Here is a 22,608-nt window from a genome sequence, read left to right as displayed (position 1 = left end):
ACAGAACATGAGGCCACAGGCACAGAGCTTTAACCTTTAACATGGTGGACAGTGATGTTGTCTTAACAAACACTATTTTCATGATTTCACTTTATAAATGAAACTCAGTATGTGTAAAAGTGTAAAGTAAAGTGTAAAGTGTGCGTGTTAGTCCCCATAGGGAAATAGTTCCTCTGCATTTAACCCAGTGAAGCAGTGGGCAGCCGCCAGTGCAGCGCCCGGGGAGCAGTGTGTAGGGACGGTACCTTGCTCAGGGGTACCTCAGGGTAGCCGTTCAGTGGAGTCGAACCCCCGACCTTCCGATCATATTAATCACATTGTTGACCCTACAATATTAGAAAGAAACCCTAACAATCACACACGCTCTATGAGCAAGCACTTGGTGACAGTAGGAAGGAAAAACTCCCTTTAAACAGGAAGAAACCTGCTGCAGAACCAGACTCAGGGACTGGCAGACATCTATGGTGACTGGCTGGAGGTGAGGAGAGGGAGGCAGGACAGAAGACACGATGTGGAAGAGAGCCAGAGATTAAATGCAAAATGGTGTACAAACGCATACGTCATATTTTATATGAATGCACTGGTAAATGCACCTAAATAATGGACAAAGGTGTTCAGCCACTTCTATAGACTAAAATCTGTCCAAACAAACATAATACTAATGACACATGTCATAAAATACAGCATTTAAAACAAAATAAAATGTGTTTTAGGGATTTTCTTCATGTAACGTTAACAGATAGTTGCACATCCCTTTAAACCACAGTAAATATTTGCTTCTATTTTCTCCTAGAGAAAATATTCTGTCCTCGGTATCCTCAGCATTTACATTTTCCACTTTTTGTGCGTACATCACAAATATATTGTATATTTAGTAATAAACTCTTTCCAAAAGTAAAACCAAGCTTTTTCCTGGACACCCCTTTAAATATTTTGTTTTCCACACATCACTGGTACAAAGAAATTTAGACAAGCTTCTTCCAGCGTATCTCTCACTCCCCCAGACCAGTACACCGTGTTCGTTACTCAATGAGTCCCCTGGTGGCCACCAGAGTAATAACAAAAGAATCAGCAGGGAGACTTTTTTGTTTTTACCAGTAATGATGCCCTGCGCGTGAGGAATAAGTATAGGCTCGCATTAATAGGTGAGTGCAGGGTATGAAATATAATTTAATGTTTTATATGGCTTTTAAATCCATTCATAGCTGGTTTTGTATTACCAGTCTAGAAAGATTATTGCCCTTTGAATCATATTCAGTCAAATTAATATATACTTTTCCCGCCCGAAATGGTATTTAAATGAAATTAAGACTATTTGATAATTATTTTTATTTGACCGGAAGCGGCCAAGTCTTGGCTTGAGCGCGTGGATGAAATACTTGTCCGATGATGGAAATTCTGCTCAGGAATGCATTTTTCCCTCCTCCGTGTGTGTGTGTGTCGGATATTCCTCTGACTGGCTGTGAGGTAACAAAATAAGTCCGTCCCTCTCTCTTCCGATTGGTCCAGAGTGGATTCAGGAATGTGCTTAAACTGGTTAAATAGCGCTTATATCCACTGGATAGGTCAGTAGAATAAGTGGAAGCATCAAAATAAACGGGAGCTCAAAGAGATTTTACTATCTGCTGAGCTTCTGTTAGAGCTGAACGAGGAGGACAGGATAAATAATAGGAATTGCAAGGACTTTTTTTCTTCCTCTTTATCCAGCTTCCAGTGGTATTTTTTCTTTTTTAAGGTTTGTAAATCATTTTTAGACGATTATTTGATATTTTATTCATGCACAGGATCTTGTCCGGATGTGTTCAGTAACTGTTTGTTATTCTTTGGTTGCGATAGGGTTCACTTGAGGTTTCGAGATGATGCTGTGTGGCATCTCTTTGCTCTTGATGCTTTGGAGTTGTGAGGGCGCACGGCTGGCAGGTGAGAATGGAAAAACTGCCTGTTGTTGAGTTTTTAAACCTTTTGTTTCATATTAAAACTGCAGGGAAACTGAAAGTGGTTTTCAGCTAATTCATTAAAGATAAAATTGATGCATTTACGTGTTTTTTGGTTGTTGTTTTTACACGTAACGTTATCGTGTTATAGCCTGTTTCTTTTGTGGTTTTCTTTGTTTTCTGTGAGCTGTTATGAGACACAACGAGGAGAAAAAAAGTAAATGCTGCTTTTCTTTTCTTTGACCGCAGAGAGTCGGGATGATAACAGTGTGTATGACTTATTTGATTTGGCCCGGGTAACTAAGAGACACCATGGCGTGAGTACGGTCAAAGGCCAAGACCCATACAGCCTAGCGTACAAGGTCCTGAACGCGAGCCTGATCCCCCCCGTCCCCGACAGCTCCTTCAGGGACCTCCTCGACTCCATCCAAACAGAGCGAGGCTTCCTTCTCCTGGTCAACCTGAAGCAGTTCAAAAAAACCAGAGGCAGCCTTTTAACTGTTGAAAAAACCGACGGATCCGGGCCCATCTTCGAGATTATTTCCAACGGGAAGGCGAACACGCTGGATTTGGTGTACTCCACCGTTGACCAGCAGCAGGTCGTATCTATCGATGAGGTCGATTTGGCCACCGGGCAATGGAAGAACATCACCCTGTTCGTTCAGGATGACCAGGCGCAACTTTTCGTCGGCTGTGAAGGGTTCAAACACTCAGAGTTGGAAGTGCCAATCCAGAAAGTGCTCTCCCAGGAGGTGGCAGACACAGCCAGACTCAGGATCGGGAAGGGAGCTCTAAAGGACAAATTTTACGTAAGATGTGCTTTATTTTGGAAGAACCCAGTAACAGTAATGATAAACCAAAATACCATTTAATGCACTATATTGTGTCTTTAAATATTTATGATTTCTTATTTCAGGGAGTACTCCAGAATGTGCGCTTTGTCTTTGGTACAACTCTGGATGCTATACTGAGAAATAAAGGATGCCAAACTGGAGGTAAGTCTTAAAAATGCATAAATAAAACAGCAGTATAGTGTGCATATGATTAGACTTAGACTTCTCCCCTCTTCTCTCCTGAAGCTGCTATAACTGATATCATGACCTTGGATATCCCAGTCAATGGCTCAAGCCCTGCCATTAGGACCGATTACACTGGTCACAAAGCCAAAGGTAACACCTGTCTTCTGTAATAAATCAAATCTTTGTACATTTAAAAGTGGAGATAATTCAATGAACTCCTCCTTCCGACATCCAGATCTGCAGTCCGTCTGCGGCTTCTCCTGTGAAGACATTGCCAACATGTTTAACGAGCTCAATGGACTCAATAAGGTTGTTAGACAGCTGTCAAATAACCTCCAAAGACTGGTAAGTGCAAAAGGCAATTAGGATCTTCTCTTTGTCATAATTCACTCCCTCTTTTCCCTCTCCTCCTCTGCTTCCACTTAATGCATTCCCAGTGCGTAACCACTTGTCGCTGTAATGGCTTGTCCCCAGCCAAGTCCTTAATGAGACCCATGTGAATACACAAATATGTTTGGCTGTCAGCGGCATTTGCACTGCTTCGCTAAATTCAAGCGATGTCTTAATCACGGCATCGGTCAGTGATTCATTTGTACTGGAACCTTGGCAAAGTGAAAGTTTTCCATCCTTAGTAATTAACCCCCTTTCTGTACCTCCTTCCCTCCAGGAAAGCGAATCCAGAAGAATTTATATGGATTTGCACAAAGGAGTTTGCATCCACAACGGCATCAAGTACCAGGACAGAGATGAATGGACCGTCGATAGCTGCACCGAGTGCACATGCCAGGTAGGCATCATCACACCTGCTGGAATTCAGGATTGGTCGGGGGAAAGCCATAGCCGAGCTTCCTCTGTCCCCGCTGCAGTAAAGTCATAATCCGGTTTACATTATCACCTGCCTTTATAATCACCGTGCTCCTGCCTGAAGGCTATCAACACTTTGTCTGAAAGCATCAAGAGAGCAGCATGGGGCTTTTTGTGCTCGTGTTGTGTAATGAGTTGGGTGTTCAGTGAGGATTATGTCTTGTAGCAACACAGTAGTAGTGTCATGTCGCTGATAAGTTCACTCCGTCGTGAAATATATCAATTAGGCTTGGAATAGCACCAGCAAAGCCTCGTTTTTTTCTCCCCTTCCTGCTAACTCATTATACTTGTACTAATTAATGTTTTCCTTTGTCCAGAAATCTGTGACCGTGTGTCGCAAAATCACCTGCCCTCTGATCCCATGCGCTAATGCCACCGTGCCCGACGGAGAGTGCTGCCCTCGCTGTGGAACACGTAGGTTTTTAATTTTTTCTGACTTTAATCAGATTTTCTTCCTCGATGACTTTCCAGCAAAGAAACAAGCCCCCATGCCCAATCATTTATGCCTCCTCTCCCTTTACAGCAAGCGACTACGCAGAAGACGGCTGGTCCGCCTGGTCTGAGTGGACCCAGTGTTCTGTGACTTGCGGCCGTGGCATCCAGCAGCGCGGCCGCTCCTGCGACCGCATCAACAGCAAGTGTGAGGGCACCTCTGTGCAGACCCGTGACTGCTACCCACAAGAATGTGACAAACGCTGTAAGTCGCCAAACATTCTTAACGCTGACGTTGTTACAGTACGTTTTCCCAGAACATGATGAATTAATGGCGTACACGTCCATTCACAGTCAAGCAGGATGGAGCCTGGAGCCACTGGTCACCCTGGTCTTCCTGCTCTGTGACCTGCGGTGAGGGGGTCATGACTCAAATTCGCCTCTGCAACTCCCCCACGCCCCAGATGGGCGGCAAGGACTGCGAGGGAGAGGGACGTCACACCAAAGTCTGCAGGAAGTCGCCCTGTCCTAGTAGGTCAAATGCCACCATTGAATTCTAAAGTGCATAATTATACAGGGCACAAAAAAACTAATTTCTTTTGTACGCCTTAGTCAATGGAGGCTGGGGACCTTGGTCACCTTGGGACATCTGCTCTGTTACCTGCGGAGGAGGGGTTCAGACCCGTAAACGTCTCTGTTCCGACCCTGCCCCCAAATATGGCGGAAAGGACTGTATCGGCGATGCTTCTGAATCTCAAATTTGCAACAAACAGGAGTGTCCTATTGGTGAGCATCTGAGCCTATTAGCCTAACGTAAACTTGCAGCACAATTTATAGCCTCATTCTTAAGTTAGGAAATCTTTGTCTTTGCAGATGGCTGTCTCTCCAGCCCCTGCTTCCCAGGCACAAAGTGCACCAGCTTCCGAGACGGCTCATTCAAGTGTGGCAGGTGTCCATCCGGCTACACAGGGAACGGCATCACCTGCAAAGACATCGACGAATGCAAAGAGGTCCCCGATGCTTGCCATATTCATAACGGAGTCCACCGTTGCGAAAACACGGAGCCGGGTTACAACTGTCTTCCCTGTCCCCCACGTTTCTCTGGTCCTCAGCCGTTTGGAAGAGGTGTGGCAGAGGCAACTGCTAAAAAACAGGTTTGGATTATTACTTAAATCTGTTTTGTTTCTGTTGTTGTTGTTGCCTGGTTCACTAGCAGCTTGCATGTTTTTTAATCATCTATAATTTTCCTTAGGTTTGCGTTCCTCGCAACCCTTGCAAGGACGGAAGCCACAACTGCCATAAAAATGCAAACTGCATCTACTTGGGTGTCTTCTCCGAGTCTATGTTCCGCTGTGAGTGCAAGCCAGGATATGCCGGGAATGGACGGATTTGCGGAGAGGACAGCGACCTGGATGGATGGCCCAACACTGACCTGCCGTGTGTGGAAAATGCCACTTATCACTGCAAGAAGGTACGCCAGACCCCACATGGACAAAAATACACAAAGGCCGTTATTATCCATGTGCGCTCTATTATTGTGATGATTGCCTCCTGAACCTCTCCTTTTGTCTCTTTACAGGATAACTGCCCCAACCTTCCCAACTCTGGCCAAGAAGATCATGACAAAGACGGCCTGGGTGATGAATGTGACCACGATGATGACAATGATGGGATCCCCGATGATAGGGTGAGTAATCACGGCAGTTTCTTTTTTAGCCACGCTTTCCTCGGAGACCAGACATAGTAATCAGCTGTAGCCATCCTTCCTCTGGGCGGTAGAAATGCAAAGTCTGCTTTCACCATAGAATCAAAGTGGAAAGTAAGTAAGCAGAGGAGTAGCGTAATATAATTTCTGCAAAAAAAAAAACAGAATTGAGGACAACGTGGCTTGTTGCCCGTAATTCTTAGTGTGGATTCGGAAAGTTGGGCAAGAAATATGCAGTGGTAAAAAAAAAAATCACCAGTGGAATATCACATTCCAGCTTAAGCAAGAAAAAAAGTCTGGAAGAGCAAAGTTTTATTCCTATAAATATGACTTCTCTGAGTCGTGACCCATTTTAGTAATTAAGCTGTGATCTCTCCATTAATTTAGGACAACTGCCCAAGAGTGTACAACCCCTCCCAGGATGATGCAGACAGGGATGAAGTTGGTGATAACTGTGACAACTGTGTATATGTAGCCAACACTGACCAAACAGACACTGACAACAACGGAGAGGGTGATGCCTGCGCTGTTGACATTGACGGTGATGGTAAGTTATTTCTCCATATTCTTGAAACAAAAAAAGCATTCAGTTTGTGAAGGCTAAAAATTAAATCAAAATTGCTCAACAGGCATCCTGAATGAGAATGACAACTGCCCGTATGTCTACAACGTGGACCAGAGAGATACCGACAGGGACGGCGTTGGAGATCACTGCGATAACTGCCCTCTGGAGCACAATCCTGATCAGGTAACATCATCTTTCACTTCTACTTCACTGCTGTGGGGACTTACAAGGTTAAATCACATCTGCTTTAATCAAGAGAGGAATGTGACAGCTCTAAAGAGAACGAGCACAGTGCTCCCTCTTCTCTTTTCTCTTCCTTTGTCTGGAGGGACATTGCTTGCATACCTGAAAACAAGGGTCTCCTTTTTAAAATTGCAACCAGGGCAGCACCTCTCATACTGAGGCCGATGAAAAACAGAGGAGGGAATTATGTGAAGCGAGTGCGAGGGTCTCATCAAAAAGGAATTTTGCTCTTTTGCAGATCGACTCTGACTCGGATCGCGTGGGAGACAAGTGCGACAGCAACCAGGACATTGACGAGGACGGTCACCAGAACAACTTGGATAACTGCCCCTACATTCCGAATGCGAACCAGGCAGACCACGACAAGGATGGCAAGGGTGACGCCTGCGACCACGATGATGACAATGATGGCATTCCAGATGACAAAGACAACTGCAGACTGGCCTTTAACCCTGATCAGCTGGACTCTGATGGTAAGTCCATCTCTCGGTTAACAGCCCTGTAAAACGCTGGTGCCTTGATTTTCTAAATCTTTGTTGTAGAGCTTTTTTTTTGATTTCCAATGTATTTACTTTCCTCTCAGGTGATGGACGTGGTGATGTGTGCAAAGATGATTTTGATCAAGATAATGTTTTGGACATCTATGATGTATGCCCGGAAAACTTTGCCATCAGTGAAACAGACTTCCGCAGATTCCAGATGGTTCCTCTGGACCCCAAGGGTACCTCCCAGATCGACCCCAACTGGGTTGTCCGGCATCAGGGCAAGGAGCTGGTCCAGACTGTCAACTGCGACCCTGGCATTGCTGTCGGTATGTAATATACGGACAGACGTTTTTTCTGCAATGAACACAAACTGGTAGCAAATTGATACTAACCCATCTTTTTTTTAAATTCAGGTTATGATGAGTTCAGCGCGGTGGACTTCAGTGGAACATTCTTCATCAACACGGACAGAGACGATGACTACGCTGGTTTCGTGTTTGGCTACCAATCCAGCTCGCGCTTCTACACAGTGATGTGGAAACAGATCACCCAGACGTACTGGTCCAACACACCCACAAGAGCTCAGGGCTACTCCGGCTTGTCAATCAAAGTGGTCAACTCCACCACAGGGCCCGGTGAGCACCTGAGGAACGCCCTGTGGCACACCGGAGACACCCCAGGACAGGTGAGCACAGCTGAACTGACTCAGTTTGAGGCGTAATTGAGGAAAACGTTTGAGACTTTTCTCATTGTAACTTTTGCTAATTGTAACTTTTAGGTGCGCACTTTGTGGCACGACCGCAAGAATATTGGCTGGAAAGACTTCACTGCCTACAGATGGCATCTGACCCACAGACCCAAGACTGGACTTATCAGGTGAGACCAAAACCCCAGAAGAAGAAGAAAAAAAGCTCTTTCATTCAGTTGCATAGTTTAAAACTTCTCCACTGCTCCACTGACTGTATTTTATTTTGTAGAGTGGTCATGTATGAAGGCAAGAGAATCATGGCTGACTCCGGAAACATCTACGACAAAACCTACGCCGGTGGGCGGCTAGGCTTGTATGTCTTCTCTCAGGAGATGGTTTACTTCTCAGACCTCAAATACGAGTGCAGAGGTAAGCACACATTTGGAGGTTAGATGCATTTGAAACCACTTACCTGAAACTTTATTCCTAACATCCTTTCTATCTGCAACTCCTTTCAGATACATAATCGGAGCACAGAGGCTTTTAGAAGAACGTATCAGTGTGAAACGAGACCTGGATCGACTTATTTAACTCCTTTCCTTTGAGAAATACGCGTTGGAGGTATGAAGAGCAAGCGAGCTAACGTGAGGTGAGGTGACCTCAGGAGTCTAAGCCAAATGAAAGTAAATTCTGCACCACAGCACCAAACTCAAATTTTGAGCACGGCTCTGCTCAGAAGACGATTGGCTCTCTCACTCTGTTTGCTCTGATCTGCGTTGAAAGAGGGCCACATTTTCTTGCTTTGCACACCTGAACTGTTGTCGGTATTCCTCTGTGGATGAGGGACCAAAGGGAAGAGTGTTTCTGTTTGTTTTTGTTTTTTTAAGAAAAGATATTTTTGTGTATTAATATGCATCTGCTGTGGACACAGATATACTTGTTTCAGTATGAAGAAAACAGTAGGAGAACTTTGTTAAGTTTGGAGGGTGAGATTACCCTTTGAAGGAACTCTTGAGGGACAATGGACAGTATGGACTGACTGTTACTATCAAAGAGAGTGAATGCTATGTGTGTTTGTGCATTTGTTCCACCTGATGAGCGCAATTATTGAGATAACCGAGTCGAAATTTGATTTTAATTCCCTGTGACAGCCCCCTTTTTAAAGGCACGTGCGTGTATCCCAGGCGCAGGGCTGGCCCGAAATATTCGTTTTCTCAGGAAAAGAGCACTAGAAGAAACAAGGAGAGCACAATATTAAGGACAGCACAGGGCCCCAAGGCAGGCACGCTGCTTTGGAACAGTAATTATGAGCAAATATAACGTGGATAACTAATATGTGAGGGGCCAGTCTGTTTCCTAAGATCATTGTAAGTGTAACTGTTTATAGCTTTAATTGTTGCTCATTTTTCCACCTTTAAATGTCAGCAGCAACCCGTGAAATCGGGATCCTCTAAAGATTAAGAGTTATTAACCTCAGACCAAAACCACAAAACAAAAAACATCAACAACACCATCTCTAAATATTCCACTTCTGCAGTGTGCGTGGCTGGTGTGCCTGAGCTTGTGTGTACAATTTCTGACAATGGAAAACAAAAAGGAAACCCTTTATGTACAAATATTACCTCATTAGTTCTTTTTGTGCTGAGACCAGCAATACACGAGAATCCCTTGTCTTATCAACAGAGTATAAATTGGTTGGCTTCTATTTTTTCTCTCTTTTTTTCTTTAAAGCAAGACTTTTACTATCATTTATATGCTGTATATAAGATATTTTTGTAGCAAAAGAAGCCCGAACGGGAACGTAAAGGATTAAAGAAATGTTGCCTTGACTGTGTTTTGCGATATGTATTTGTGGCGTCTTGATAAATTATTCTGTTTGTTTTATGTTGAGGGTATTTCATTTTGTGTAGATGTATGCTATTTAAATAATTTATCTAGAAGCGTAGCCTCATATGGAAGCGTTTCTGTCTGTATAAACTTATTTGCACACTGACACGAGGATGTCTTTGTCATTTTGGTTTTTGTATGTCTTTTTTTTAATATTAGTGAAGCTTTTCTATAAACATTTGTCCCATAGTTTTTACCCAAAGTGCTGTTTTTTACTCCTACTTGTTATTTTACTATGTAAAGTGAACATTAAACTCTCTAGAAAAAAGTTCCAAAGGTTCTTGGTGTCTTTTTGGGAAAACAAACAGTTAAATACTTGATAACCCAAGCGTCTGTCGCTGTGATTTTTGAAATTCATATCTAATTCAACTAAGGTCTTCTTAGAAAAGCAAAGAGAGCCAAGTCACGCTGTGTCAAGCAACTGGAATCCATTAGTTGGGTCTTGTGAATCCTCTGAGAAAGGGAGTATCCTTGGGAGTCAACAGCAGCAAAACTCAACATGAAATATAACCTACTTAAGCAGCACATCGACACAGATATGGCCACACATCGCATTGCTTCACTACCACTGGACAGGTAGACATAAGGAATTTAGCCCTCCAGAGTAATAAAGGTGCTAACTTTAAGGAATATGGAGCTAAGTTATGGCTGTGTGCCACTTTTGCCAGTAAGAACTTGCAATGAAATTCCATACTTTTCATAAAAAGCATCTAAATATAACCTGTCAAAAGTCAAGATGACTTCCTATCCACAGACCAGCTCTATAGCTTGCTAGCTGCTGTGCTGTAAGACACCGCAGCAGTATATAACTGCAAACTGAAATATGACTGCTAATTTAAATCTTTCTTGGGGTCAGAAAGAGCTGGAATGTGCGCCAGTGAGGGTCCCGCCAGAAAACCCAGACTTTCTCAGTGTGCCGCAGGTCTCTTTACATTAGCACTGACCTCATTCTTGCCATAATGAGCTCAGTGTTTTTCCATTACCCTAAATGAGCAGTTTATCTTAGTCTTCTGAAAATATACTGTTTCAGTTACGCACACATTATTTGTGTACAGGAGACAAATACGCTACATATGCTGTGATTAATGACATGAGTTGCACATGTATGACAAATAAAAGTTTAAACTAGACAGTTTTAATCTAGTCCCATCAGTTAGAAAAGAAAACAGTGACGCAGAGTTCACCGTGTTTGGAAAGTGTCCTTGGAGGTTCACCTGGCTGATTCCAGTGTAGAGGAATGTGAGATAATTCCTGCCGTTTAGACGAGGTCAGAATGCGGGGGTAAGGTGAAGAGTGAGATGAACAGGCCTATAGGTGTCCAGTGCCAGGCGGAGTTAAAACGGCAGGGCCTCTGGGCTGAGGTTGAACCGGGTGTGGATTAGCTCCTAAGATTTTGCATGCACGGAGCAAAAAAGGAGCAACGTCAAGGGCTTCCAGAGGTCTCTCAAACAAACCAAAATTCGTCATTCTTAAAGCTGCCAATCTTTTGTCAGGGTGAACCACTTATGTAAATGACAACTGAGCTCGAAAGAGGTCACACAGGGTCCCATTTCAGAGGATCTCGCTAACCCATCCGCTCTGGAGGAGATCACCTACAGAGCCAGGAATGAGCGGAATGCTTGGAGCTGAGCTACAGCCGACTATCACCGCCGTAGAGCACACATCCTCCCTTCTCATTAGCAGCAACGCTGGATGTCTGACCACACATTACTAACACAGACGTTCTATATTTTGTCGGAAAAAGCTTTAATGCACGGCAGCGCTCAGAGTTCACCCCCACAGACACGCTGCTATAAGCTGATGTTTATGTGTGCATTAGAACATTCTGCGGCTACAGCACCCGGTTATTAGATTTAATGACAGCAATTTTCTGTTCTGATCTATGATACTTTGGTTAATAGAAAGCATGGCCCTGCTGCTCTGTTTCCTCATGCAGACATATAAACACAAATAGAAGCAGTGTTATAATCGAGCTACATGTTCAAAACATGCAGACCAATTAGGATTAAAAAAAACCCAAACAAAACAAACAAAACAGTTCCCATCCTAAAGTAACCAAATTTGATGACTATAATTTTTCCACTTTTAACACATTGTAAATAAAATATCCATCAGTTTATGCTGCTATACACTGATCAGCTGCAATATTAAAACAATGGACAGGAGATGTGGATATCATTGAAGACTTCATTACAAGACAACATTTAAAATCTCTGGATTTTCCATGAAAGGTATCCCACTTTTCGTGGAAACTTGCACTGATGGTCGGCACCACCTTGCGCCAGCAGGACAGTGCACCCTGCCACAATGCAAAACAATGCTCGAGTACACATCAAGGAATATGACCAAGAGCCCAAGGCATTGACCCGATCTTCAAACTCCCTGCACTTAATCCCATCAAGCATCCATGTGTTCTGCTGCAACAAGCCCAAACCTTAGAAGTGTCATTTCAAGACACCCCAGAAGCCCAGCGTCCTCATCCTCACAGGCCAGGGATGTCTTAATATCACAAACAGGCGCACACGACTTCCCCTAGGTAGCTTTAATTTTGTAAGTATATAAATGAAGAGACTGTTCTATCATCAGAGATCTAATGCCAAAGTCTAACCACATAAAATCATTAATAAGTCCCAGAAATGATCCCGTCTGGTAGCAGTCAAATCATTTTTTCAGGTCTTTATGTTGAGTCATTCATTTCAAGGTCCTGGCTCCAACTTTTTGCCAGCTCACATCCATCCATCAGGCAAAGTAACTGTTCGTCCGTCAGGTCCGGAGACTCATTCTGCAAAAAAAAAAAAACCACCAACAGATGTAAGATTTCAGTGATGCTTGTGTGAATTTAGAGTTTCAAAATCAATTAAACAGACACAACAATATGTGTGTATTTGCAGATTCGTTCCACATGCAGGCCTACGGTGCGGATGTGTAGATATGTAACTGTTTCCAGGTCACGTCTGCCGAATATTATAAAAAGTGACCAACTGCTGACATCATTCCTGCATTTCTTCCAAACAAATTTTACTGGGTCTAACGCTTAGTTTCTGACAAGTCCAGACAAAGTGCTGTATTAATACATGACCTCACACAACAGTGGCACTTCATAATAATGTACTGCACCACTCTGCTTTGTTGGAAGGTGTGTGGGAAAAACACTTCCACTTGGATGCTAGTTTTGTTTTTCTACGCATAAGCCAGACTCCTCACAGGCAGCCTGGGACAGCGAGTGAGTTCAAGGATGAAAGAAAACTAGGTTATGAGGAAAAGGTCTTGAAAGTTAAATAAACGTCAAAATCTATTCCTGGGAATGACGCGTCATTTGGCGCTATATGCAAAGTCTGAATTCCTGGCGACCGTAACTAATTTACCTACGCACGCGTGCTCATAGACAAGCGCAAGTTCACGGTGTAAGGACTCTGTACTTTGTTTAAACAGCTGCAACTCAACAGTCAATTTGTTCCAATATTATCGACTCATTACCTTCCGTGACACGAGCACCGTGCCAAGAAAGTGTCAAGAAGAGACAAACGTTAAATCTCTGAGTTGAACAGAAATCGCTGTCATCATTCTCTCTGCGCTCGAGTTTTTAGCTGTCAGCCCTACGTGAAATGAATGTCCCTGGCCTTGAAGTAAGGATGCGATCCAGATATTCTGTCCCTAATCTCAATCACAGTCTTTAGTTAGTATTAACTGATCTTTCCCCCTCCTACTTTTGATCAGCAAAACAATACAACACTGACATTTTAGGGAGTAAGTGAACATGTTGTCCTCAAAGTTAGTGTGCTAGAAGCAGAAAAATGGGCAAGTGTGAGCATTTGAATGACTTTAACATGGACTAAATTGTGATGGTTAGACGGCATCTCCAAAACTGCAGCTCTTTGTAGGGTGGTCCGAGGAAGGAACCGTAGTGCCATGGGTGGCCAAGGCTCACTGATGAAGGCATAAGGTGCTCACATTGCCAAAAATGTAATACAGGCTCTGATAGAAAGAGTCCCAGACACATTACGACTGCCAAAACCCCCAATGCTTTGGACAAAGTCCATCTAGATGTTACTTTAACACAGACTACCTACCTAAGCAGACCATGTACACACTTTCATGGAAACCCTGATAGCTGTGGCCTCTTTCAGCAGGATCATACACCCTGCCACAGGGTGCACAACAATGAGTCTGTGGTGTTGATTTGGCCTCCAAATTCCCCAAATCTCAATCCAATTGAGCATCCGTGTGATGGGCTGGTAAAAGAAGCACAATCAATGGAGACCCCACCTTGCAACTTACAGGACTTAAAGTGCTAACATCTTGGTGCCAGATACCACAGCACACCTTCAGGGGTCTAGTGCAGTCCATGCCTCGACAGGTCAGGGCTGTTTTGGCAGCAAAAGGGGGACAAGCACAACATTATACAGGTGGTCATAATGCCTGACTGACGTCCAAAACAATAGATTTTAGAAACCAAAAGCAACAACAGTGACCTAAGAAGATATTAAGCAATGCAATTCTTTTCACCTCTTCCTCACACCGCACAGAGTAATTCCCGTGTCTCATCTAACCCCTTTAGCTAGTACTATTCACCGGTCATATGCTGACCTGACCACCCACTGAAACGCTCCACCCCATTGTCAGTGGGCTGACAAGACATTACCACACAATCCCGTCCATGTTCAAAGTCCTCCAGAATGTAATCAATTTAGGTCATGGCAGGTTGGGTGGTGTTACTCATCTTTACCCTCACAATTATCCAGACATGTCATCATTTACCAATAGACAGGAGCACACAGGCACCACAGACACAAACGCCCCACAGTGCCCCCCTGGAGCGGTTCATTATCTTGACCCTTCAACATTCATGTAGCTGTGGACTTGACCTCTGCTTCTACATGGCGCAAATGAAACAATAAAAGAGCAAGTTTGAAAAAAACAAACAAACAAAAAACGTAAATAAATATAGAGTATGCACAAAAATATAGAGTTTAAATAAATATCTATCCATTCTAGAGCCGCTTAGCTATTCTTTATATATATTCTTATGTAACAACTGACACCTCGGTCACAGAAAAAGTTTGTTAAGGAAAGGAGACGTACATTTTTCTGAACGTAAGTGAGTAATTCCTGCAACTTGAGACAAATGGCAGAAGAAAAAATTACAAGTCAATTAGAGGCTTGTCATTATTTTCTGTGTACATGAATGGGGCAATAAAAAGTGCCCCACTGGCTGGAGTCTTAATGGTCTGAAATGCCTCTAACTGATACCAGCCGTCTTGGAGATGGGAACAGGTTAGACTTTCCAACAGAGAGGAGAGGAAAGGAAAGAAGGAAGAAAGAATGTTCTTTCTACTGCTTTGACAAAATGCTACAACTCTTTAAAAGTGGTTGACCTCTGATGACCTCGGTACTTGAGGAGGCCAGGGGTGTCTGTGGTGACTGATATGTGCTTTCGTGCTGCTACACAACCATTTAAGGTCCTTCACACGGGTGTTCACTGTTCGTAGACTTAAATCACAGCTTTCTTGGCTCCTAATTCAAAGCACATTGTGCGCTATCGGTCCTGCGTGCTGCACAACAACATTGAATATTTAGTATTTACTGCTGTTTACACTTAGCTAGATTAATGCGATGGTGTTGTGTTTAATATGTTGCTTTGGGTTTTTTTTGCTTGTTTCTCTTCTTTTTCTCTCAACAGGTGATCCAGGAGATCCCCCCCCCCCTTTCTCACTGTCCCTCTTCTGTTTTTCTTTTCCTTCCTCTTTCTCTCTCCCTGTCCTATCCCTCACTCATGTCTGTCCCGTCTGTAACATCTGAAAATAAAATAAAATAAATAATAAAAACAAAGGTCGATCAAATGGACCAATACGGCAATGCCACGATGATCCATTTGGCAAAATAAATCCATTGGGTATCCTTGTTGGTCTTCAGACAACAATTCTGACGGCGAATGAACCAAATGGGACAGGCAAAAAAAAAAAAAGGTCCTTCATTTCTTCTTGGTGGAAGGTTTCGGTTTCCTAGCAGCAGGGAACACATGAATTTTGGTAAACAGCACAGAAAACTGCTGGGATTACAGGAAAGCTTTCCAAAGAAAATGTTTGATAAAATTGATTAAGGTGCTTCCAGGGAGCATCTCCTTGTTCCACTGGGTTATCAGTGAGACAGGAACAACAATGCTGGGCTTACATGACAGCTCATGAACGCAGAATTCACAATCCGAGCGATTCTGAAGGGAAGTGAATGAGTAAGCAGGAATAGATAAAAACTTTGTTTCTGGGTGGCTTTGGGTCGTGTACATACAAGCATCTCACATGCGCAATCTATAGTGAAGAGAAGAGCTGTGTATGCTGCAAAGCCTTAAGCTGGCAATCCCAACCATGGTTCTCTGTAATAAACATGTGAAATCCAAGGTGGAAGTGGAAAATCTTGAGTTTGTCAAGTTACAGGCCTTTGACAGTTTCTGTTTTATTGTCACTGGGGTCATTAAATAGTTTTTATTTTAAAGTGAATCCAGTTCTTCCACCAGCAAACAATGGCAAGGCGAGTGAACTTCTTGACCTGAAAGATCAGAACTCTCCGCCACTCTCAGAGCATGATCAGCTTTCCACAGGGAGATAAATCTGGCAAAGACAGAGATGTGGAGCCCTCCAGCTACATTCTGCAGAGGACTACCACCTCTACCACAGCTCATCCTGTGCTTCTGTACACACAGGATGCAAGACCAGGTTTGAGCACAAGTGTGGGCCGCTCAGCTTTCAGGGTCACCGACTTCAGTTGCATACCTGAGCTCTATAGTCCACAGACCCAGAAGTTACTCCTCCGGGAGAAAGACGAACTTAGAATGAATGGGAGTGCAATAACTTAATTATTGCACTCCCATTCTGCTATACAGTAACATAGCACCAACATTGTATATATGTCATGTCAAATAGCAGATAATATATATTTTAACATTTTTTTAAATGCATAGTAACTCTCCTAAATACCCAAAGAGCCTCTGCTTCAACTCTAACAGCCATATCAACATAAAATAGTCTTTGGTTTTAACTCTAAGAGCCATGTGTCAATTGTTTTGTTCATCCTAGTCTCCTTTGCAGAGCCTGAACAGAAGCAGAAGACGTTGCAGCAGCAAAAGGTTCAAATCTGACAGATTTAAAGCTGAGAGCTTTGGATTGCATACTTAACAATGACACTGTGTAATTGGGAAAAAAAGACTCTGGCTTTTCTTTACTGTATACTTCCATAGTTTGAATCACAGGTTAAAGTGCAGCGGTCAGGAGTGCTGACTGCCTGAGATGGCTAACGCTAGCTAGACAATGTTCCTATGTTTAATGTGGGACAAACATCTCTGTGCACATGAGAGCTGCTGCTAAAAGTATCTTTCAGTTTCTGAGCTTGCTAACATATTACATATCCTCCCAAATGACACATGTTGTAAAAGTTCAAAATTACTAGATCACCAATCATAACTTCAATATTTAGGAGGCTAGGCAGGCTCAGACGTGCCCCGTGTCATTAAACCTATATTGCATCCATATTTCAAACCGCGTCTGCCATGGTCTGTCCCGAGGCTTGAAGCTTAGGAGCTGTTTCCGCAAATATATCCAAAAACGGTGTCACCTCCTAAATTTGAATTTGTATATTTGAAGTTGAGTTATAGAGCATGTACAGGAGATAGGAGAGATCATAGTGACACTGAAAAACCTGAGACCAGTGGAGAAGAGACTTTTCTCAAATTGAGCCCTTTCCAAAGATCATACGGTGACAAAGCAGAGCCGATGAGGGAGATAAGCTAGCAGCTAACAGCCATCAGCTGTGGATGCAGTGAAGTGAGGAAAGTGGTGAAGCATGCATAGAGACAGATAATTGATTTTGAGATTCAGATCCAGATAAGTCAATTTTTTTTTTTAACCTAGACTGCTGTTCCGATAAATGCTAGAAATAATGAGGTAATAACAAACTGCTGTAAGTGAGGAAGTATGACTGATAGTGTTGGCCTGATTAAAACAAGACCGTTGGGCTGGAACTATCCTGTTTTACAGTAAATGCTGAGATGTCCTTCCTTTTGCTGTAGATTTAGGAAGGCAGCCAAAACGGGCTGCAGGAAAACGAGCACCAGATCAACTGTCGAGCATCACACAGTTTCTTCAGAAAAATAGGCTTGTTAATCTCGTCAAATCTGCTATTTTAAGATATCTTTGTTTTACTGTATTTCAAGCATGTTTAAATAAATAGCTACGAAAAACCTAATACTTCGCCTTCCTAACTTCTCCTTTAATCACACACTTGAATTTGGTCAAACTCAATAACAGGAATTCTTTAAAAAAGTGCTCTTAAGCAGTGGTTCACCAGACTCTCTGAAGTTTTTCTTTTCTTCTCTCATTTTCAGTCCAGTCCTTGTACCATTTTACTTTTTTTACATACATGTTTTTTAAGCCACTTAACACTGACATATGAATCACTCAAGCATAAAAAAGGCACTCGACCCAAGGGATGAACCACTGTTGTGTTTACACATAACAGAGAAACCCATTTGTATCTTTAGGCACTTTGTTACTAGCAACCTGTTGCAAAAGCATATCATTTGTTCTCCTTTCCTTAGTCGAGTCTATGAAAAATGCCAAAGATAACACAGTTCGACAGGCATAAAATAATATTTTTGCACCAACAAGGTAAGAAGCGTAGTGGTTGCCTCACAGCAAGAAGGTCAAAGCCTTTCTGTTTGGATTGCATGCTCTCCCCGTGTCTGTGTGGGCTCTCCCCAGGTTAGAGGAAGAGGTTAGTTGAGGTTAGAGGGGTTAGGTTAACTGGTGATTCCTTTGCTATAAATGTAAATGGTTGTCTGTTTCTGTGCTGGCCCTGTGAGAAATTGGCCACCTGTCCAGGATGTATGGCTGCTGGTTTAGACTCCAGTCTCACCCACAACCCTGAATTGGATAAGCAGAAGAAAACAGATGGATGTATGGATGGATAGATTTCTTCTTATCACATTTTTAATCCAATAGAAAACTACACAGAAACACTGCATAGCTAGCAGACAGTCGGTGTAACTGGAAATACAGCCTTTGCTTCTATGGCTAAGTTGCAGTTTACACACAGATCTATTGAAATCATTACAGTGCTCAAGTGAATATTTGTCCCGAAGGCATTCACGGCATTCTGTCTTCACAAGAATGGGATCTTGGGATATATGCATAACGTTATCCCTCTGGGGACGGCTGTCACCCAACGTGGAGGCCCAAAAGTCTTGTGAGAGTCTCTGAGTTATGTATGTTATACAAATCAACTTTATGAGTATACTGCAGCTGTGTGAGACTGGTTAAGTATGCCCTCCCAGACAAAATCTGTACAAATAAATCTTTTTCTAGCCACAAAACAAGGCCCGTGGCACTAAAAATATATACACCGTGAGGCTGCTGTTTACATTGAAGTCACTCGCTGGGTCCACTCATTTAGTCACACTATATAAAAATGCAGTGACACATGGTCAAACGCAAAGAGTGTGTTGCAGCACCAGTAGTTAAGGGACTGGTGGGTTTGATGTTTTGGAATCACGATGAAAGAACGGTTTTCCTCGAATGGAGCTCGGCTTAATTAGCAACAAAATTCCACTTGTCTCTCCTTAATTAGGCCAGGAATAGGCCTCAGTTGCATGGCGTGATGCCGTGTGATGTAAGGGTGTGGCTGCCGCTCGGTGGTTTTATTACCTCACTATTTGTCAGAGAAATGCCCATCTTTTATGTTTGAATTAGGCATACTGAATATACATCACACTGTGATTCATCAGTGTGAGAACTGATGAAAAGAATTCCATAAACAGCAGCAGGAGCTTCCCTTTTAACACCAACAAAGTCTAACAAATAAATGTATTAACCCTGATGTTTTCCTTTTATCTAACAGAAAATTTAAAGTCATAAGAGCCAGAGAGAGCAGAAATCAGGCCCGTCCACCTTTGTTCTTGGAACATTCTTGCATTGTGTCTTTAGTGACAGTCCTCTGGTTGTAACTCTGCAGACTCCTAAGATCAGACGGTGCTCAATGGTTTCTAGGGAACACTGTGGAGCGAACACACTGAATCTTGGCAAAGATCGCGAGAAAGCAATTAAACGTGGAGGAGGACAAAAAGGCTATCAGTGGAGAAAATGACCATCCTGGCCTTCTGATCAAAACCATGCATCAAGATTTATCATCGGTATAAACCAGACATGAGACTGTAAACTGAAAAGAGAGAGAAGTGAAATGAGGAAAAAAGAGGAAAAATTATGGGTCTGCAGAGACACGAATGTTGCATGTGATTTCATCTTCTCACTCTAAGAATGACAGAGAATGAGCTGTATGCTTGTAATAATTTGTTACACACGTGTCTACAGATGAACGCCGTGGAGCATTATAATGCACACAACACAGTCATATTGTGTGTATGCAAGTATTTGGGTGCGCATGAGCATGTGTTTTCTCGTGAGTGTGTAGCTGCTTTGAACTCACAGTCATCTCTTGGCTTTGACCCAGGAGCTCCAGCTGCCGTTGGATCTCTTGGAGCCGCCTCTCCTGCCCTCTCCTCTCCTTTATATCCTGCAGGACCTTCTCTCCTGGCTGCGGGTCCCCATCGCACTTCCAACTAACCTCCGAGCCAAGGCCCTGATACACAACAGACATGAGAGGTTCTCACGGGGGGAAGAAACACCTCATCTCCCGTGGGTGCTCTCCTAGAGTTGTGCTCGCGGCTTCTGGCTGTCACTTGGAAGCATTTAAATGGTGATAAAAGCACATAGCAGTTCACCACAATTAATTCCTGTGAAAGCTTTCCATACTCCTACAGACAAGGAGTAAAACCCGGAACTCATTACAAAGACCTGAAAAAGTCCAAACAGGGGTCAAACATGAATCACCCGTTTGTGGCATCCACGTGCACTGACACATGAACCCCACTCTCATCCAAAACAAACCCTGAAAATGGGTCAGGAGGAAATAGGAGTCACGCTTGGAGGATTATCAACAGATAGCTGATAAGTGGGAGGTCTGTCTTTCCTGACCAAAGCGTGCACCATTCTCTTTGTATCGTGCACAGAGACCGAAAGAGAGCCTCTTTAAAGCCACTGAATATATGTCAGATTCTTTGTAAATCATAAGTCTGTCATCCTACATCAGCATCAGTATTTGAAAAACAGTTGGCACTTAAAAAAAGAAAAAGAAAAGAGCCCGCCTCTTACGCCTTCATAAGTAATAATGCAAACATGAAAAATGCTGTAGACACTGTCCGGTACGTGACCTCTGCTAGAGTCGCGTTTTAACCTCTAAAAATAAACAGCTTCTCCATAAAAGCATGCAGCTAGGTTTAAAACAAAAATTGTTGGGTCTGTGTGGACGTTGCCAACCGCACGACTGTTTCGCAGTGTTCGTCCAGCGCCGTGTGGTTAAAATCTCTCGGTTAGTCCGGATGGCAGGCGGGCGTGTGTATGATCTAATAACGTTGAAATTGACGGACATTTCATAAAATTGTTGACATCTCAATAGGGACTCGCATACACCGAAATAGTAGGTTGGTGAAGACAGGGAGGCCCAGAAGAAATTATGAACTTAAACACTGAGCTACTAAATCTGTTATGACACATTTATGGTGGGATGTAATCTTAGTTTAAGCCGGGGTAGGAGGGGGTGCTCGCTAAAGCTGAATTAATGCCTCTTCCCTTGTCAATAAGCCAAACAGACATGCCTATTCAGCTAATATTGTGCATTGCATTTACACAGATTTTTTGGAAATTAGTGATATGACTGCACTTTAATACTCAAGACTTGGCAAAAGCGAATATCTCCTGAATGTTCCAAAGTGTGTGTGGCCTCACCTAGCCGTGCCCTCTGTGTCCTTATAAGGAAATAATGACAGCTTCTATCTGAAGTCTCTTTTAAGTGGTTGTCACTAGAGCCCTTTGGTTCAGACTCAGTCATCCTAGACTACAAAAGCGAGGACCACGATGGGATCAGACTCCTGTCACGCACCAGAGTGAGAGATACAGCATTCCAACCAGGAAAAATAAAAATTAAAGTCTAGCTTTACCCTCATCATCACACCACTAAATGCATGTTGCTAAAAAAAGCCCAAATCTTTGGGAGAAACAGTTTATTTAATTTGGAAACGACAGCTGTCCTACTTTTTACTATAGGACTGCAAACATGCAGGGCACAGCTGCCATACAGGCTGCAAACTTCAAAACTGTCTGCGAAAGTTTAACAATAAAATAAGCCATTACTGGCCAGTTCAAGTGACTTGCTACAGATTTTCAAACTTAACCAACACCCTCTGACTAAATTAACACCCTATAAAATACTTACTTTGTATTCAAGGCACAGCACGAAGGTTCTGTTTTGTGGAACCTCCTGATCTGCTGTGTCCTTTATGAGAGAAGCTTGCTTGTTCTCCCGCAGTCCAAAGACATGTTTAAGGCAGCTGGTGATCTAAAATGGCTATAGGTGTGAATGTGACGTGAATGACGAGTGTCTCGTTGTCTTGTGTTGTCCCTGTGATGAGCTGGTTACCTGTCTAGGGTGTACTTTACCTCTCACCCTCTGACAGATAGGATGGGCATCTCCACACAAAAGATTATCTTTTAAACTCTTCTAATCTGTCCATTGGTCAAGGATCTTCTCTCATGGTAACAGCTAACAGAAAACAGATGATAGAAGATAATCTAGGATGTTTACGTAGTTTGTTTCACACTGTGAGTATTAATAATACTAAGTGTTAATAAAAACTCCAGTTCCTTGACTGGCCACTCGAGCTCAGCTGAAAAATGAGACTATACA

General features: G+C 43.0%; 2 protein-coding genes across 7 annotated transcripts in view; one reads left to right on the top strand and one right to left on the bottom strand.

Annotated features, from left to right (window-relative positions):
- Positions 1-1,544: 1,544 nt before the first annotated feature.
- LOC102310807 (thrombospondin-1) lies at positions 1,545-10,098 on the top strand. Its single transcript, XM_005916896.3, has 22 exons — positions 1,545-1,735; positions 1,837-1,920; positions 2,184-2,743; positions 2,851-2,929; positions 3,014-3,103; positions 3,189-3,298; positions 3,621-3,740; positions 4,135-4,231; positions 4,341-4,514; positions 4,604-4,780; positions 4,862-5,035; positions 5,123-5,403; positions 5,502-5,720; positions 5,829-5,936; positions 6,342-6,501; positions 6,584-6,702; positions 7,001-7,235; positions 7,346-7,573; positions 7,661-7,932; positions 8,026-8,123; positions 8,225-8,364; positions 8,454-10,098. Exons 2-22 carry the CDS (start codon positions 1,857-1,859, stop codon positions 8,459-8,461), a joined length of 3,513 nt encoding a protein of 1,170 aa, XP_005916958.1. The 5' UTR covers positions 1,545-1,735; positions 1,837-1,856; the 3' UTR covers positions 8,462-10,098.
- A 2,251-nt stretch (positions 10,099-12,349) lies between these two features.
- Positions 12,350-22,608, bottom strand: part of fsip1 (fibrous sheath interacting protein 1) — a 28,489-nt gene continuing 18,230 nt past the window's right edge. For 4 of the 6 annotated variants that reach the window (XM_042218248.1, XM_005916890.3, XM_042218249.1 and 1 more), the window contains 2 exons: positions 20,293-20,445; positions 12,350-12,604 (listed from right to left, as the gene is read on the bottom strand). In XM_042218248.1, coding sequence (XP_042074182.1) covers positions 12,500-12,604; positions 20,293-20,445 — 258 coding nt within the window. In that variant the 3' untranslated portion in view covers positions 12,350-12,499. Of the gene's footprint in view, positions 12,605-16,739; positions 18,735-20,292; positions 20,446-22,608 lie in introns of those variants that run through there. The other 2 variants (XM_005916891.3, XM_005916892.3) reach the window with 2 other exon arrangements.

This window comes from Haplochromis burtoni, unplaced genomic scaffold, assembly GCF_018398535.1.
Source record: "Haplochromis burtoni strain Fernald_Lab_line unplaced genomic scaffold, NCSU_Asbu1 Contig_16, whole genome shotgun sequence".
NCBI classification, from domain to species: domain Eukaryota; kingdom Metazoa; phylum Chordata; class Actinopteri; order Cichliformes; family Cichlidae; genus Haplochromis; species Haplochromis burtoni.
This window is presented reverse-complemented; position numbering and strand designations above follow the sequence as displayed.